Source organism: Chrysemys picta, chromosome 1 (assembly GCF_011386835.1).
Source record: "Chrysemys picta bellii isolate R12L10 chromosome 1, ASM1138683v2, whole genome shotgun sequence".
Lineage (NCBI taxonomy): Eukaryota > Metazoa > Chordata > Testudines > Emydidae > Chrysemys > Chrysemys picta.
In genome coordinates, this window is record NC_088791.1 from 92,008,582 (window position 1) to 92,024,951 (window position 16,370).

The 16,370-nt window shown below is 46.8% G+C and overlaps 1 protein-coding gene across 6 annotated transcripts in view; it reads right to left on the minus strand.

Moving 5' to 3' along the window:
• The window catches only part of ACO2 (aconitase 2), a 31,745-nt gene that overhangs the window by 5,227 nt on the left and 10,148 nt on the right, over positions 1 to 16,370 (minus strand). For all 6 annotated transcript variants that reach the window (XM_005302589.4, XM_065563149.1, XM_065563165.1 and 3 more), the window contains 12 exons: positions 14,728 to 14,986; positions 12,433 to 12,525; positions 9,728 to 9,886; positions 9,125 to 9,275; positions 7,685 to 7,789; positions 6,972 to 7,063; positions 6,235 to 6,340; positions 4,957 to 5,114; positions 3,708 to 3,781; positions 2,772 to 2,883; positions 2,019 to 2,141; positions 1,533 to 1,688 (listed from right to left, as the gene is read on the minus strand). In XM_005302589.4, coding sequence (XP_005302646.2) covers positions 1,533 to 1,688; positions 2,019 to 2,141; positions 2,772 to 2,883; positions 3,708 to 3,781; positions 4,957 to 5,114; positions 6,235 to 6,340; positions 6,972 to 7,063; positions 7,685 to 7,789; positions 9,125 to 9,275; positions 9,728 to 9,886; positions 12,433 to 12,525; positions 14,728 to 14,986 — 1,588 coding nt within the window. The remainder of the gene's footprint in view (positions 1 to 1,532; positions 1,689 to 2,018; positions 2,142 to 2,771; positions 2,884 to 3,707; positions 3,782 to 4,956; positions 5,115 to 6,234; positions 6,341 to 6,971; positions 7,064 to 7,684; positions 7,790 to 9,124; positions 9,276 to 9,727; positions 9,887 to 12,432; positions 12,526 to 14,727; positions 14,987 to 16,370) is intronic.

Consider the following 16,370-nt stretch of genomic DNA (forward strand, 5'->3'; position numbering starts at 1 on the left):
AGGACTGACTTTGCATTTCTGGAGCACTTTTCATTCTGAAGGATCCTAAAGCCCTTTAGAAGCCATGTATGTGAGGACATCACACCTGATATGGAATCACAGCCATCTCTGGGACAAAATGCAACAATCATTCTGCATCTGCAATGGAGGGTAAGGGAAGAACATCTCTATTTGAAACTGCTGGAAGAATTTTAGGAAGGCAGAATTCCAAATTGGAATTGAGCCATGACAACAGACCCAACCACTTTTTCACACTTCACACAGCAGTGGGTTCATTAGGAACCAAAAGCAATCAAGTTCTCAGTGTTACATTTCATCCAAAAGGCAGCACAGCGTCCCTTAACTTCATAGTGGGGCACTGGTTCAGTAAGGAATTAGAAGGAATAGTGCCCACCTGTTGAGTCACCAACCCCACTTTCCACAGCACCTGTTTTTTCTATGAAGGTCTCCAATCCAAGTACTGAAACAGTCCAACCCTTCTTGGCTTGTAAGGATGGAGCTCACAGCTCCGAGATAGATTGTTAATATTGCTTCTGGTCTCAGACTCCCAGAGTGTTAGTCAAAGGAACCCTTTCATGATTCAGATTTTAAGGGCTAGCATCAAAAAGCTCTGGGATGAAACAAGAACAGCACAACCTGATGGTAGCATTTTATACCACAACACTGGCCGCCAAGGAACCCAACTTTCACTTCCTGCAGCAATGGGAATTGGGAACATGCTCCAGAAGGAGTGCACAGATCGTAAAGGACTGCATTTCAGAACTCCCCTTGCTAACTGGGGGTGTTCACTCTTCCTTTAGAGCAATCATGAAAAGCTCCATCTGTCACACTCGATTAAAATATAGGAGCAACGTTTAGCTTTGTGAAGGGACTTCTATCCATGACATGCAGGACAAGAAAAGCAGAAATAGAAAGAAAAAAAAAAAAAAGTGTTTGTGGTGGGGAGGGGAGGAAGTGCCCGAGGCATAAAAACTTCTCCCAGAAAGGAACGACAGGAAAGATGGAACGCGCTACAGAAGTGCCCTCGTTAGCTTTCTGTGGCAGGATATTACAGGTGCAAACAGAGGCGAGATTCAGAAGAGGATCAGACACTTCTCTGAATAGTAAATAAAAGTGGCACTAGCTGAGGTAGGCTAATAAATGACATAGCCTTATGCTTCAGGATATGAATTGAGCAGCTGGCAGTCAAGACGACATCTCCACCCCATGGTTATGCAGCTAAATGTATTACGGGGCTGTATGACTTCCTCTAAAGTAACTTTGCAAAACTAACAGGGGGAGGGAGGGAGAGAGAAGAGGGAGAAGGGAAATCAGCACAAAGAAAACAAATCACTCACCCACCCTTTCTGTGATGGAGTGAACACCAGCTTTATACACTTGTCAAAACTGCTAATCTGAGTGCGTCATTAGAACCTTGCACAGTTTCTCTACCAAGTCAGGTCACCCAAATCCCACAGTTGCTTTATGGATCTGTTCTAGAACTACCTGGAGTCCTTTCAAATCTGAGCCCCAATCTACCCCCCATTCCTGACCTTGATGAGGATCAGCATGTCTTCCAGATCCTTGCCATCCCACTTATCAAAGGGCTCAAGTAACTGCAGGCGCTGGCTGGTGGGGCTTACATCTACATGCTGCCCACTTCTGTCTTTGGGGGGATGCTGATAGGTGTCCTGGCCTGGGTCAAACTCCTGTCAGGGAAGAAAGATCGAGAGTTCACTACCATTCTGTTCAACCACACTCATAACAGCATTTGAAACAAAAACAAGCAAAGTTCTTGTATTCACATAAGGCCAGAACTTGCGTTTCAACAATGGGAATCAAGTGGTTGTTTGTATATGAGAAGTCTTCCATGAGCAACACCCAGTTTTCTTCCTCTGTGCCACCCTCTAATCCCACAGCAGGGTGGTCCTCCCCCCAAACTACATCTAATCAAGCAGTAATATACATTTCCACTGATGTTACATGCCTCCCCCTTCATCCCCACTTGGCGGAAAGTCAGTCTACAAGACAAATGTTACCAGTGTAGGCAGCTCATCTGCATCAGGTGCTTCTAGTTTAAACTTCTTCCCATCGGCTCCAGTCAGGGAGTCCGTCTCAGGGTTAAATTTCAGGGTGCCAGCAATAGCCAGGGCTGTGACAATCTGAGAAAGTACATTTTGCTCACTTCATCTCTCTGATTTTAAAGTCCTACCCCCAACTCTGCCATACATTAAAGTCTCAGACCCAGAAGTCATGGTGCTTCCAAGACTAGCAATAGGGGCGGTGCCTGCAGGGAGATGGGAACTCAAATGTATTTGTCTTGGGTATCACAGTGAAATGAAATCAGGCCAAGACAAATTAGTTTTGGGGCTACTGAAGAGATTGGCGTTAAAGGACTACATAAACATGTTTAATTGAACAATGTAGTTATGAGGCAGAGTAGGAAGTTACCACCCCTGAATTACAGCAAGATTTAGAATCTGTTTGGGGATTGTAGATGGTCCAAGAATTCATCTTGATAGCTCTTTGGGCAATCAGACTATTGATTTCTCAGTGAGCATCTTATACTGAGAGAATCAAAGCCAAAGTTTACAATGGCCTTCAGGGGCCTCTTCTCACATCCCAGAGCATTTGGAACATGGTTAAGTCCAGTCCATATCAGGGCTGCCAATTTCTCTTCCCAACCCCACCCAGAAAGCAGGACCTTCTCTAAAGACAATGTAGTCCCAGGAAGTGAATTCCCACAGTTATTCCACGGGTCCAGCTCCCTCCTGCCAGCCTGTGTACTGTACCTCTGGAGAGGTCACAAATGCATGCGTCTCTGGGTTAGCATCATTGCGGCCTGTGAAGTTTCTGTTATAGGATGTAACAATTGTGTTCTTCTCTCCTTTCTTGGTGTCTTTCCTATAAAGAAATGCAGAGGAACAAATGTGCTTTGCTAATGTCACCAGATGGTATGTTGCTTCTAGAGATTCTTCTAGAATCAGCAAGATGTTAAAGATCCCCTTGGTCTGGCTTTTGTGGCATCTTCCAGATGGAAGAGATCACACAGTACTTTGAGAGTGATCAGGTCAGTGCTCTGACCTAACATTCCCTCCCAGGAGTATAGGTTATAGTGGCAACACTGAATGAGCCACTGCTGAACAGTGATATTTGATATTTTACGGGAGGTTGAGCTCTCCACATCTCTGTGCTACTCTAATGATAGTCTAGCAGCACACAGTGTCCAGAATGGGCCGCAACGCTACTCCAACCCTTCGGAATGAAGTTGTGAACACAAGACTCTCCAAACCCCTGTGCCACTGGCTGTCCCCACCTATACAACACAGGATCCAGGTCAAATGTCACCCTTTGGTTTTAAAAACCAAAAACCCAGCAGAGCCTTAACTCCATCCTCTCACACATACCTTTTCTCTTTATTCACCTCCTCTGTCCCTTCCTAAAATATGGCCACTCTTCTCAAGAGTCTTCCCCACTGCAATTCCTAGTATCCCCCCACCTCATGTTAAATCTCAGCTGAGACGTTCTCTTGCCTGTAACTCTTCCTTTCTCTCCTATTGATCATCTGTGGCCAAAATGCACCAGTTTATTCACTTGGTACTCTTAATATTGAGAGCTTTTGCTATGCCAGTCAGTCTTATTGGGCGTTTCAGGATGCCAGTTTGTATGAAAAGTGAGATATGAAATAAAGCTGTAGAAGGGATTTCCTCATGTTCATTCCCCCTTACCTGTCCCACTGCCCAATGCATGGCCCACAGGCATTGGCAAGAACCACTCCTCCAACATCCCGCAGGATTCCAGCCTGGGGGAGGGAAGGAAGAACAAAGTTACTCAGCAGAAAAAGCAACCCAGTAGTCTGCATTCCAGCCTTTCAACGTGCAGTTGCCATGTTTCTGGCAGGAGAGATGTCACTAACTAGGGCACCTCAGCCTGAAGCCATGTATTAGCTTCCCCTTTCAATTCCTGTGTACTTCATTTGAGTCATTTTGAAAGAGAGAGAGTTTCATCCAGGAAAGGCTGTAAATTAGTACTGGGGAAGGAGAGGTGGGCACTTGTACTGCTGCTGCCCATCCTGTACTGGTTTTAGAAGGTTTTGCCTGCCAGTCCATACCTTGCACTAAGTACTAAGTTCACTTGACCAGAAACCAACCCTTAACTGTCAGTACACTCCCTAGTTTCCAGATATAGGATATCTGGGAGCAAAGCATTTTACAGACACTGGGAGTGGGAAACAAGGGACCAGTTCAAAAGCCAGCGGTTGTGGGCAGAGTTGTTATGCAGAGGCTTGGGATACCCATCAAGAGACTGCAATGGGCAGTGTGAAGACTGAAGTGTTGGGAGAGGTATCAGGTGTGTGGAGTTGTACACATTCAAAAATGAAGGCCGATGTGGCAGGTTCACTAGTAGTCCCAGTTTGGATGGGACAGCCTTGGATTTTATTAAGCCGTGGAACTGGTCAGAACATGGATTGTCCCCCCTCTCCCCCATGCCTAATCAGTTTCTCCCCCCACCCCATCACAATTGGTTTGGATGGAAAGTTTTCAGTCAGCCTTACTAAGCCGTCTTGGGGAGCTTTTATGCTGGGACTCTGGCAGTGGGAAGTGGTTGTGTGTCTGCAACATTGCTGTCTCTCCTCAGGCAGCTCCAATCCCTACTGGCTGCTTCAATTTCACAGTTCCAGCCCTGCTGTTTTGAGCACAGGAGCACCATGCTGAGATAGTGGGGTAGTGGCAGCTGGCCCACGCCCAGAAGCTAACCCCTACGTGTAGTTGGGAGCAGGAAAGGCAGCCAGCCCACCAGTGGGGAGATCACAGCAAGAGGGCTTCTAGAGATCAGCAAGAAGAGACTTTAAACTCTCCAGCACCTGCCTCCAGACCCTCAAATTCTTTGGAAAAAAGCCATTCCCGGAAAATAGTTCGAAAGACTCATTCCTCTGACAGTTAAGTGCCGAAGGGGTGGGGGGGCGTGCATACTCACATAGCCATCTCTTTCAATGGTGGCTCGGATCTGCTCCGAGCCAGGTGTGACAGTGAACTGAGACTTGCATTTCAGCCCATGTGCTAGTGCCTGCTTTGCCACTGCAGCAGCACGCCCCATATCCTCATAGCTTGAATTGGTGCAACTGCCAATCAGACCTGTGTGATTTTTGATGGATAAACAGGAAGCAGTTATTTCACTACCAATTATAGGTTCCTTTCCTCCAGACCTACCCATCAGTGCAGAAAACACAGGGACACCAATCTAAAGCTCCAACATACAAAAACAAAAGAGCTAGGAGTGGTTTCACGTACTGCACCTACCCCAAATCTCCCAGCCAATTTCTTTGGTTTTATAACACTTTAAAATTCATAGTTTAAAGCTAGGAAGGACCTGATCGCCTGTCTATCACAGGCCACAGAATTTTACCCAGTTACCCCATTATTGAGCACAATAACTCATCTGACTAAAGCATAACTTCGTCTCTTGATGGCTTCAAGACGAGAGAATCCGTCACTTCCCTTGGGAGTTGGTTCCAAAGGTTAATCACCCTCACTGCATCTTATTTCTAGTTTTAATTTGTGTGGCTTTAGCTCCCAGCCATAGGCTTTGTTGTGCCTTTCCCCAGTAGATTAGCGAGCCCTTTCGTACCCAGGATTTTCTCCTTGTGAAGGAAATGATACACTAATCAAGTCACCTGTCAAGTTTTTTTTAATAAACTGAACAGATTGAGATTTTTAAGTCTCATTATATGGCATTTTCTCCTTGGGTCTTCCTTGATTCTCTTGAATTGTGTTTGTCTCTCTCCTGTTGCTATGCGAGAGAATCACATGAACACAGGAAACAGACTGTACACCAAAGTGCTGTCAAATGCACAAAGTAAACAAATTAGGGGAAATTTTCCCAATCTCTCAGTTACAGATAACACCCCAGATCACTGTAACACTTCTCCAGACTGAAGTGTAATCTTTTGAAGGCCACAGTCTGAGTGACAGAGGAAACAGCCAGTGTGTTACTATGTTGAAAATAAGAGTACAAGACTCCAGCTCTGCTTTACAGCCAGCAGGTGTTAGAACGGTCATGCTGAGTTGGGGCAATGACCAACTCTTGGGGCTCAAAGGAGACCAGGCTGTGGAAGGGCAAGTTTAAAGGAAAGACAGGAGATGGTTGAGAGAGTCAAGCAGGCCCAGACTGAACGGAGATGGCAAGCCACTTCCTCTCGAGGCAAGAGCAGTCAGTTCGCAAGGAAAAATGCAGACCAGGAAACAGGCTACTCACCAACTCTAATATCCACTGGCCAGCCCTCCTTTTCTGCCACAGTGCCAACATCTGCCACAGGATGCGCCAGGTCTGGCGTGAAAGGCCCATTGATATGGGGTTTCAGCTTTAAGAAACAATGACAAGTAGCTGAGGGATTACACAAAGGCCAGAAAGGTAATGTTTAGCACGCACCCCTCCCCCCTCAAACTCAATAAAATAAAATGCCTGTTTTACCCAATAATCAAAATAATTAATTTACTCTTGACCTGGAAAGTCCTTTTAAAATGGAGCTCTCCATTACGAGCACCTCAGTAACAGGAAGAAGTCAATAAATTGAAGAGATCTCTCCTAAATTCTGGTGAAGGAAATACTTGAGGGCACAAGGAACTGAATTTACTAGGCAGACAGCTCTGAAGATTTAGTCAGGAGACAGGCTTTGGAATTTATTTATTTATAGCATCACCAAGACGGACACTTGCTTGAATTGAGTCATCACATGAGCATTTTGCTGTCAAGCCTCATCCTTGCTTCATCCGCCTCCCCAACTGTCTGTCACCCTTGTTTGTTGTGTCATATCTAAGTGTAAGAGATCAAGGTCTTCTGGGCAGGCACTGTGTCTTTTTATGTCAGCTATGAAGTGTCTATGATTCCGTAGGGCTATGAAGTATCTCATGTTAGACTCTTGCTCCTTATTCATTCAGGACCAACTCACATCTAAATGTTCAAGAAGAACGAGGTAGTGAAACAAGCCTCACCTCGCTGAGGTTAATTTCAACCAGCTGGTCATATTCGCAGCCAGCATCAGGCACCAAGTGTGCCTGGAATTCATCTGCCAAAGCAGCAATTTCTGAAATAAGAAAAGAAAGCTGGAAAATTCAGAGGTCAGGAGAGGCTGTACACCATTTGTCCTAAGGGACACTGCACTCAGGCTATTCCCAATCCCAGCATTAACCAGGTACCTTGCCTGCTGATCTCCCCTCTCGCACCATGTAACCCAGGTGACCACCACTCAGTGAACAGATTTGATCTGGCCTTTTACATTGCGCACACCTTTGACCTCTCCTCAGACACCTGGCATCCTGGGACGGCGTGCCCATAAAGCACCCTCTTACTGTACCAGTTAGCTGCATTTCCACCCAACCCCATCGTGAGTAGCATGTGAAATAACAGGTTCCAGAAGAGTCTGACATCAAGAGTCAATAGGGTAATCTAATGGGGGGGCGAAAGCTTCTAACACTCTTCTGTCTGACCAAGAGCCCTCTGTAGAGCCCATGAAGCCTCTCCTGAATTCGGTTTTTCTGGGGGTGCTGGTGAGGAGCACAAGAGATCCCCACATCGCCCAAGGGCGAGCAAGTGTGCCACCTCTACGGTGCTGACTGCCATAGGCACCACCCCTGTGCAACATGGTAGAGCACCCAAAGCTAGAGGAGATGGGCACCCTGCCACCAGCCTTCCCCAAGCCTCTTACCAGCTCGTCCAGTCTTGCTCAAGTATTTCTTCATCCGGTGGTTATATGGGAAAAGGGAGGTGGTGGCACCAATCTCCGCCCCCATGTTACAGATAGTTGCCATTCCTAGAGACGGGCCAGAGGAAAGACCCACAAACTAAGTGACAGAGGATTTAAAGGCATTCAGCTCTTCACCATAGATTTGCTTTTGTTTGGAGACAGCAAGACCAGGACAAAATGTGGGAGGTGGGCACAGGAAAACAAGTCCACATCAGCTCAGTCTAAGGTCCATCTGATCCAATATTCCATCTTTTTAATGTCAGATATTTCTGACCTTTTGAATGCACATGACTGTATAGAGCTTTAAGTGTGGAGATCAGGGCTGGGGCGTTCTAGAAGGTAAAACACAGCTGATAGGAAATAATGCCTTAATATGGTTGTATCTGCTGAAGCCACCAGGCATATTTTGCAGCAGTCTCTTTACTACCTGCACAATACTAGGGGCAGGGTTCAAACTCCTCCCCAGCTATACAGCATTTCTCTAGCCAGAAGAGCCAGTAGTATGTTGATCTTGTCAACTGAAAAATGACAAAGGTGGATTTAAATGGAGTAAAAGTTATTCTTTCACTGACTGAGCATGGAAAGCCAGTATGTTCTTATGCCACTGGGATCTGCCATGAATTTCAAAAGCACAGTGGTGAAGTTTTAAGAGCATTTTAAATTTAGGTAAAAGTTTCATTATGCAAGTGCCACTTTTCACATCCTCACAGGCAGGCCCAAAGCCTCTGTCTAGGGCTCTAGAAGCAAAGACCACTGACCAATCGCCTTTCATCTCTTCCCCACTCCAGTTATCTTCACCTGCTCTTGTAGTGGCCTTTCCTGCAGCACCAGCGCATATACTTACACTCACTACCAATCATTGGCTTCCCTTTCCTCCCTCTAGTTACACAGGCCTGATCAGGTGTCCAAACCCAGGCACAGGAAGGTCAACTACCACCTGTATCCTGTCAGAACCATGAAGAAATCTCTCTCTCCCTCCTCCAAACATAGATGAGGCCCCTGCATCCTGCCGGCTGGCCATTTAATAAGACTCCCCTGTTGCAGCCAGCCATTCTATGCTCCTGAATTGCAGGAGTCACAGTTGAGTGATCTCTCCTACCCTGGCGGGAGCTCTGTGCTTATGCAGCATTCCCTTGCTCTGTCAGCCTGCAGAGCAAGAAATCAAAACTAGAGTCAGTGTCTCCGGGACACCAAAGCAGCACATTAACTACCAGGCCAGTTTCAGGGGTTGGGTTCTTTTAAAGAACTCCCATCACATTCCTTTCCCACGCTCAGTCCACCAGCAGTCAATCCCCATGATCATCAGAACAGCAAACAGCATCAGTCTGCCCATTACTGTCCAGAGACCGCAGCCTCCAGTAGCAATCTATGTTCCCAATAAATGAGATGGTGTTGCCTCACCAGTGCAGGAGATGGAGTCCACACCAGGCCCATGATACTCAATGATGGCACCTGTGCCACCTTTCACAGTGAGGATGCCAGCCACTTTCAGGATCACATCTTTAGGAGAGCTCCAGCCTGACAGCTCGCCAGTCAGTTTGATGCCAATAACCTGAGAAGCACCAAGAGAAAGCTTGCTAAAATATGGAGATTTTATCTTCTGCTGGCTAAGCCAATGAGCATCTACATGGATCCCATTCCTCCTCACTTTCGAGTGGCATCAGTGCCCAGAATCAGAATGTGGGGCAAGGAAGGAAATCCTGAAGTATCAAACCAATGCTCCAGGAAGCCTCTATTGCCAGGAGGCCTGAATCCTTTTGCATGGCTAATTAATGGGAAGTTCCTGCTGATGCATCCTTTGAGGCACACACACAAAAATGAACAATGCAGGGAGTGGAGACTCAGAGTTGCCAGTGAAGCATGGTTTAGTTGCTTCTAGACCAGTCTACTTTCCCAAGGCCATAGTGGCTCAAAGTGCCTCATCTATCTGGGAAATTCAAGCTCCCCTTCTCATTATTTCAGCCCCTGGCCCATTTGGAATTAACCTTTCCCCCACCATCTCACCTTTGGGCATTTGAGCTCCCAGGGGATGCCTGCCATGACATCTACTGCATCGGCTCCACCCACTCCTATGCAGATTCCACCCAGGCCACCTCCATTGGGGGTGTGGGAATCCGTACCGATGAGCAAAACCCCAGGGTACGCGTAGTTCTCCAGGATGATCTGAAACAAACGGAAGTGGAGAAACAAAACAAGATGAAACTTAGTGAAGAGGAGAGCCAGGAGCAGAAGGAGCCTTAGGATCAGATCAGTGATTTAATTTGTAGGTCGTGATCCCAAGACAGTCTCTAGCTTATTTCAGGTTGCAAGCTCATTGCCATTCCAACTGCATCTCCCACCAAAGCAGATTTGTCCAGTCAGCCACAAGTAGCCCTTCACCAGATGCCAGGAATGAATCTCAACCAGTCCAGTCAGAGAAGAGGATATGAAGCCAGTGATAATACAACATGGTACAGGGTTGTATGGGATCCGCGTGAAGTCAGAAGGCTCCACACAGACAGGTGTCAGAGGCAGAATCTGTTTCATAAAAACCCAGCTAACCCACTCAGGTGACCCCAATGACAGAAAACAAAGGTTCATGCATTAACCTAAGACCCTCCTTCATCAGGCCTCCTCTCCAAGCCCTCTCCATCAGGTCCAAAGAAGGCTGCCCTAAGTGCACCTCAGTCATTGGGGGTAGGGTGGCAAACAGGTCAGGGTTAGAATAAAAACAGTAACAGCACCTGAACTACCCCTTTTCCTCCCAGGTTATACTTTCAATGCCTTTGGCACTGGGGTGAGGAGCAGACTTGCCTTGATCCCACCCAAGAAACCCTTGAGCTTTATCAGCTGATGAATAAGCCAGAGCTCCTGCCCAATGCTACTAAGGTGGGGGGAGAAACAGAAAGAACAGCATGCAGCACGGACATTCCCTTATGCCCGAAAACCCCAACCAAAGACAAACCCTACTCCAAGCGATGCTTTTACCCCAAAGAGGGTGAAATGCCAGAAACTCTGTGAAGGCCACTACTGCTATTACACACAAAGTGCTCAGATACTAGTGATGGTAGTAGAAAACACTACCATAGACAGATGGCCACATGGGAAGAGTTACCATATGGTCCCAGAGCAGTGGCAGAAGTGAATTGTTCCCACAGTTTCCTGCGCAGGCTCAGGTGACACTCCCCTTTCCCTTCTAGGCTGGCCCATTATGGGCTGAAGGTAACATATCAGCTAAAAGATGAGTTCCAAAAACAAAGAGACCTTTAAGGCACATCTTAAGTGCACTTGTCCCCAGACCCTCCAGTCAACTTCTTAGTTTTACAATTGCACCTTCCTCCCCCATCTTTTCCCTGTTTGTGTGGGACATTCACAAAATAAACAGGGCAAAATACACAAAACAGACAAACTAAAAGCAACATGGGCTTTCCCCTCCAGTATCCTAATTACACCCATCGTAAGTATTATTTATAAAATAGGTTAAAAAGACTGAGAGAATTGTGATTTTTTAAGTTGATTGTATTCTGTTATAGTGCTAATGGAACATGAGATTCTAGAAACGGTTTTTTGTTTAAAAAACGATACTTTCACCCTCAGTGGAGTTTACTTTTTGCATTTCACAAAGTCTGCATAGTGACTCTAGACCAGCGGTGGGCAAACTTTTTGGCCTGAGGACCACATCCGGGTTGCAAAATTGTATGGAGGGCCGAGTAGGGAAGGCTGTGCCTCCCCAAACAGCCTGGTCCCCGCCCCCTATCTGCCCCCTCCCACTTCCCGCCCCCCTCAGAACCTCCAACCCATCCAACCCCCCCGCTCCTTGTCCCCTGACTGCTCCCTCCCGGGACCCCACCCCCTATTCAACCCCCCCTGCTCTCTGTCCCGACTGCCCCGCCCCCTATCCATCCCCTGACAAGATCCCCAGGACTCCCACGCCTATCCAACCCCTCCTGTTCCCCATCCTCTGACCACCCCCCAGGATCTCCACCCCTTATCCACCCCCGCCCTTACCATGCCGCTCAGAGCGGCAGGAGCTTGCAGCCCCGCCGCCCAGCCAGAACCAGCTGCTCTGCTTGCATGGCCACATTGCTGCGGGGGAGGGGGGGGGGGGTGAAGAGGGGAAAGAGAACAGCAGAGGAGGGGCTGGGGTCTAGCCTCCCTGGATGGGAGCTCAGGGGCCGGGCAGGACAGTCCCGCAGGCCATAGTTTGCCCACCTCTGCTCTAGACTGGTTGTTGCTTTGCTATTCTCAGGCAATAAGACAGTGCTACTGTGTACGGGTATCTTCTCCCCCATCCCAACCCCTGTTTTTATTAAAGCTAAGATCATAAATACATCTCTCTTTAGATTTTAAAAATATACTTTCCCCTCCCCATAAAGACAACTTACATTGGGCCTAAGCTACTTCACAGCATCACTTTAGTGCCCCAGCCAAATCAAGCTAAAATAGCCAATTAACCATTCTGATGAAGGTGTGAAACTCTGCCCCTTCCCACTACAGTTAGTGTCAACAATAGGCCATCAAGCATCAGATTACAGTTTGACCAGCATAACCTTGGAGAAATGTAGTGGTATAAGCCAGAGGTACAAAGAGGTCACCTTGCAGGACAAACACAGCCAGTCTAGATTAAACATGGAAGGAGGGGACATGCCTTTAATTGCACTCGTGTTCTCTCCCCACCATAAGGTGGTGAGCCATTTGCCATTCAAATACTGCAGTCACGCACTCTTTACCTGGTGAATGATTCCCGATCCAGGTTTCCAGAACCCTACTCCATACTTGGCACCTGCTGTTGCTAGGAAGTTGTACACCTCCTGGTTAATGTCCTATTCATACAGTTAAATAAAGCATTAGTAAGACATTACATTCAGTTTTCTCCCCACAGAGCCAGAGTTCAGCCACCCTTCAGCCGCATTGCTTCCTGGACATTTTATAGGCAGTGGAGGGGAGAATGAAGTTCAGCATCACTGACTTCCAGGAAATCATTTTAAGGCTAGAAGGGACCACAGCCATCATCTAGTCTGACCTCTAGCACAACAGGCCATAGAATTTCACAGTGATCCCAGCACTGAACTCAACAATTTGCAACACCACTAAAGCATCTCAAGGCTGAGTTAGAATTACTATTTTAAGTTATAAAACAAAACCCAAACTATTTATAAACCATCCTGCTTCCATTTCATGGACTTTTCTCTTTTGCTTCCTTCCTAGTTTCTTTGCTCTATTCAGTGCTTTGATAAGCATGTTAGCCCCATTTTACAGATAGGGCAATGGAGTCAGAGAAGCTAAGTGACTAGCCCAAGGCCAGACGAGGTTAGTGGTAGAGTGGGAAAGAGAGCCCAAGTCTCCGGTTCTACCAGCTATACAATGCTGCCTCTTGCTGTGACATCACAATCATCTGTAGGATCATAACTATGAAGGCTTCCAGGGCAATCACTTATTGTCACAAGCAGAAGACTGTAGGATGTCCTGAGATGTTCTTGGCAGAGCAGTTGGAGAGTAGATACGATAAGGAACAGGAATCGACGATGACTTAGAGACTCTGTTCTCATGCAAACACTTTAGAATAAGGAGAAAGGGGGGACTATGTGGAGATAATAGAGTAATTGTCTCCGCACAGAACATTTACTGAAGTTTCCCATGAGGCGGCGACAGCTCTTTGAGCTTTGTTTGCACTGGGAGTCAGGTCACTTCACTCTGTTTGTGCCGCTCTCTCCCAAACGAAGCATGTTGATGTGCCAGGAGCAGATCCAAGCCTCTCTCTGCCCTGCCAGCATTCATTCCATGCCAACTGGCAACATCAAGAGTGAAACCCAGTCAGAGGCAAGCAGGACCTTCACTTGCTCTAATCCCAGAGCGGATGGGGAGGGAGGGGGTGCCCAGAGCTACAGCAGAACTGCTATAAAGAATACAATCACACTACAGAGCACATATTCGGTGCCCAGAGCAAGAGCAGCGGGAGGGCAAGGGGTGAAGGGAAGAAAGGGAACAAACAGTCTAGTAAGAAGGCTCCAGATTCTGAACCTCTTGCATAACTCTCAAGCTTCCTGAGGCACAAAGCGTGGGACAAATACTCTTAATGAGGGGAAATTTGCTCCTGACCTCAGTTTCATGAGTGCCATAATCCACCTTACTATCATTTCCGGGGGAGGGGGGAAAATATGGTTGCACTTACTTGGGCCAGTATCTTGGGATATAAATTAAACTAGATGATTAAGCTACAGCTCATCCCATGTATACAGGATAAAACTAATTCACCAGTTTTGTTATCAAGGAAAAAGTTCTTCCTGCCCTCCAGGAAGGGCCAGCTACTCTCAAGCACTGCAATCAGAATGGTCCATTAAAACTAGAGGAGCTTATCCCACAATCTATCCTACATTCTCAGAGTGAGGGAAAGGCATCAGTAGACCTCAGTCTTCCCATCTTCTATTGTATGTTTCTATCATTCATGAGGTTGTAGGGGAGGAAAGCAGAAGTCCTGCAGGATTTCCACCCCAGAAAGCGACAAGGGAGAGCAACCCTTAGTTGATTACTTGCAGAGATCAGGACAATGCTTCTCCCCCACCCCACGATAGACTGCTGTATATTTGGCCAGGCATATTCTGGAGGTTGACACACCAGGTTTTGATCACTGCTGGAAGAAAATTTCTAGTGCTCTAGATCCAGCTATTTCCATGTTTCACCCCTTTTAAATGGCCTCCCTCTTCCCCTATGCCCAGAATACACCTTTTGCTTTGGTTTCCAAAGCAGATCGACTAAGACTGTCTTTTCTCAACATCATGCCTCACCCTTTAAACGGTTTGTGACGGATTTGTCTAGTTCAGATTGTAAGCTCCCTGGGGCTTGGACCTGTCACAACTTTGGTTTTGTACTGCACCAGGTACATATATGGTGCTATACAGTACATAATCTGGTGCGATTTCCATTCCTGTGATTGTTCTCCTGAAAATCTGTTCTCTAGAGGGGACCACGTGTTCCAAACATAGGAAAGAATTGTCTTATTTCATGGGTCTTGGTGCAATAATGACCTTAGCTCTCCGAAGATCCTTCTCAGCCCCTAACTGGGCTTCAATGAGGTGATCACAGTGGATTGTGGAGGGCACCGCCACCCTGGGCAGGCCACTGCTGATGAACTGCAGCATTGCCATCTGAGCAGTCGCATCCTGCATGGCTACGCGGTCTGGCCGCAGGCGCAGATAGGTTTTGCCACGCTCGATATCTTGTTTCACAGGGTCATCCAGGTGCCCATATACAATCTTTTCAGACAGGGTCAGGGGACGGTCTAGCCTGCGGGGAAGACAACAGGGAGGAATTTTAACAACGTCAGCTCATGTTTTTCCAGCCCTTTTGCCCCATTTAAACGTGCATCTGAAATGAAAAAGGATACACCTTTACATTTCCCCACACATCATCCAGAAGAACCAGACTCCCAAGGCACGTTTTACACGATACACAGAGGGACCACTCACTCCTCCCACAACACTGAAGTGCAGTTACTTCTGACAGCTGGTTAAAAGGATCCAAACATGAAACAGTGCAGAGGCCCTGGTTCAGTATGGACTCAGAAGGATGAGCACTCTTTCAAGAGCCATCAGCACCCCTTCCTGAAGCATCCACATTTTCCCCCAGAAGTTTCCAAATGCATACATTTGGGTGCAGTACAAGCAACAGTCAACCAACTCTGCTTAGCTTATGAGATCATAGTCCACAATGGTACAGTTGCAGGAAACTTTAAAAAATGTATAAACACCTCTACCCTGATATAACACGAATTCGGATATAATGCGGTAAAGCAGCACTCAGGGCGGTGCGCGCTCCGGCGGATCAAAGCAAGTTCGATATAATGCGGTTTCACCTATAACGCGGTAAGATTTTTTGGCTCCTGAGGACAGCGTTATATCGGGGTAGAGGTATGTGTGTATACACACACACACACACACACACACACACACACACACACACACACACACGTCATCAAATCTACATGTGCCAAGCCCCATAGTGAGTGAGGATCCATCAGCTCTAGGAAACAAGTGGGGAGTTCAGGACCTTTTCAGTCAGTGGTTTCTTCACAGACAATCTCAACAGAAACCCCGGTTAATTCCAATGGTGATGTTTTCTGTGATGAAGCTACTTGGCTACAATGGACTGAACTGAGATAGCCAATTAATTTCACAAAGCATACAGAATGGCCATCACAAGGGAATGACTTTCAACCACTGCCAAGGTGAGTCTAGAGTAAAACTGGTGACCCTGAGATCACACTAATCTCTGTGTCAGCAAACTAAGTTCACAATTACGTATGCAAGGTATCCCTAGGCCACCTTTTGCTGTAGGTATCTGGACATGTGAATACAAAATGATAATTTCACTATGGAAACAAAGTGCAAAGAAGAGATGGGGATACTTTTAAAGCGTCTTACTTGTACTAATCACATATTGTTTCCCATGAGTACAAACAGACTAGGGCATGATACACCAAGACTCCCATCTGACACCTGACATTAAGCAAAAAAAATCAATATGATAATCTCCAATAGCTGGTATTAAATCCAATGCCAATACTTCTACTTCTTCAGCATCTCCTCCACTGCAGTGGCCTGATTGGTTGCATATATAAAAAAATATATATATACTCCTCCCCCCCCTGCCCCCCACTTCTTCTTTACCA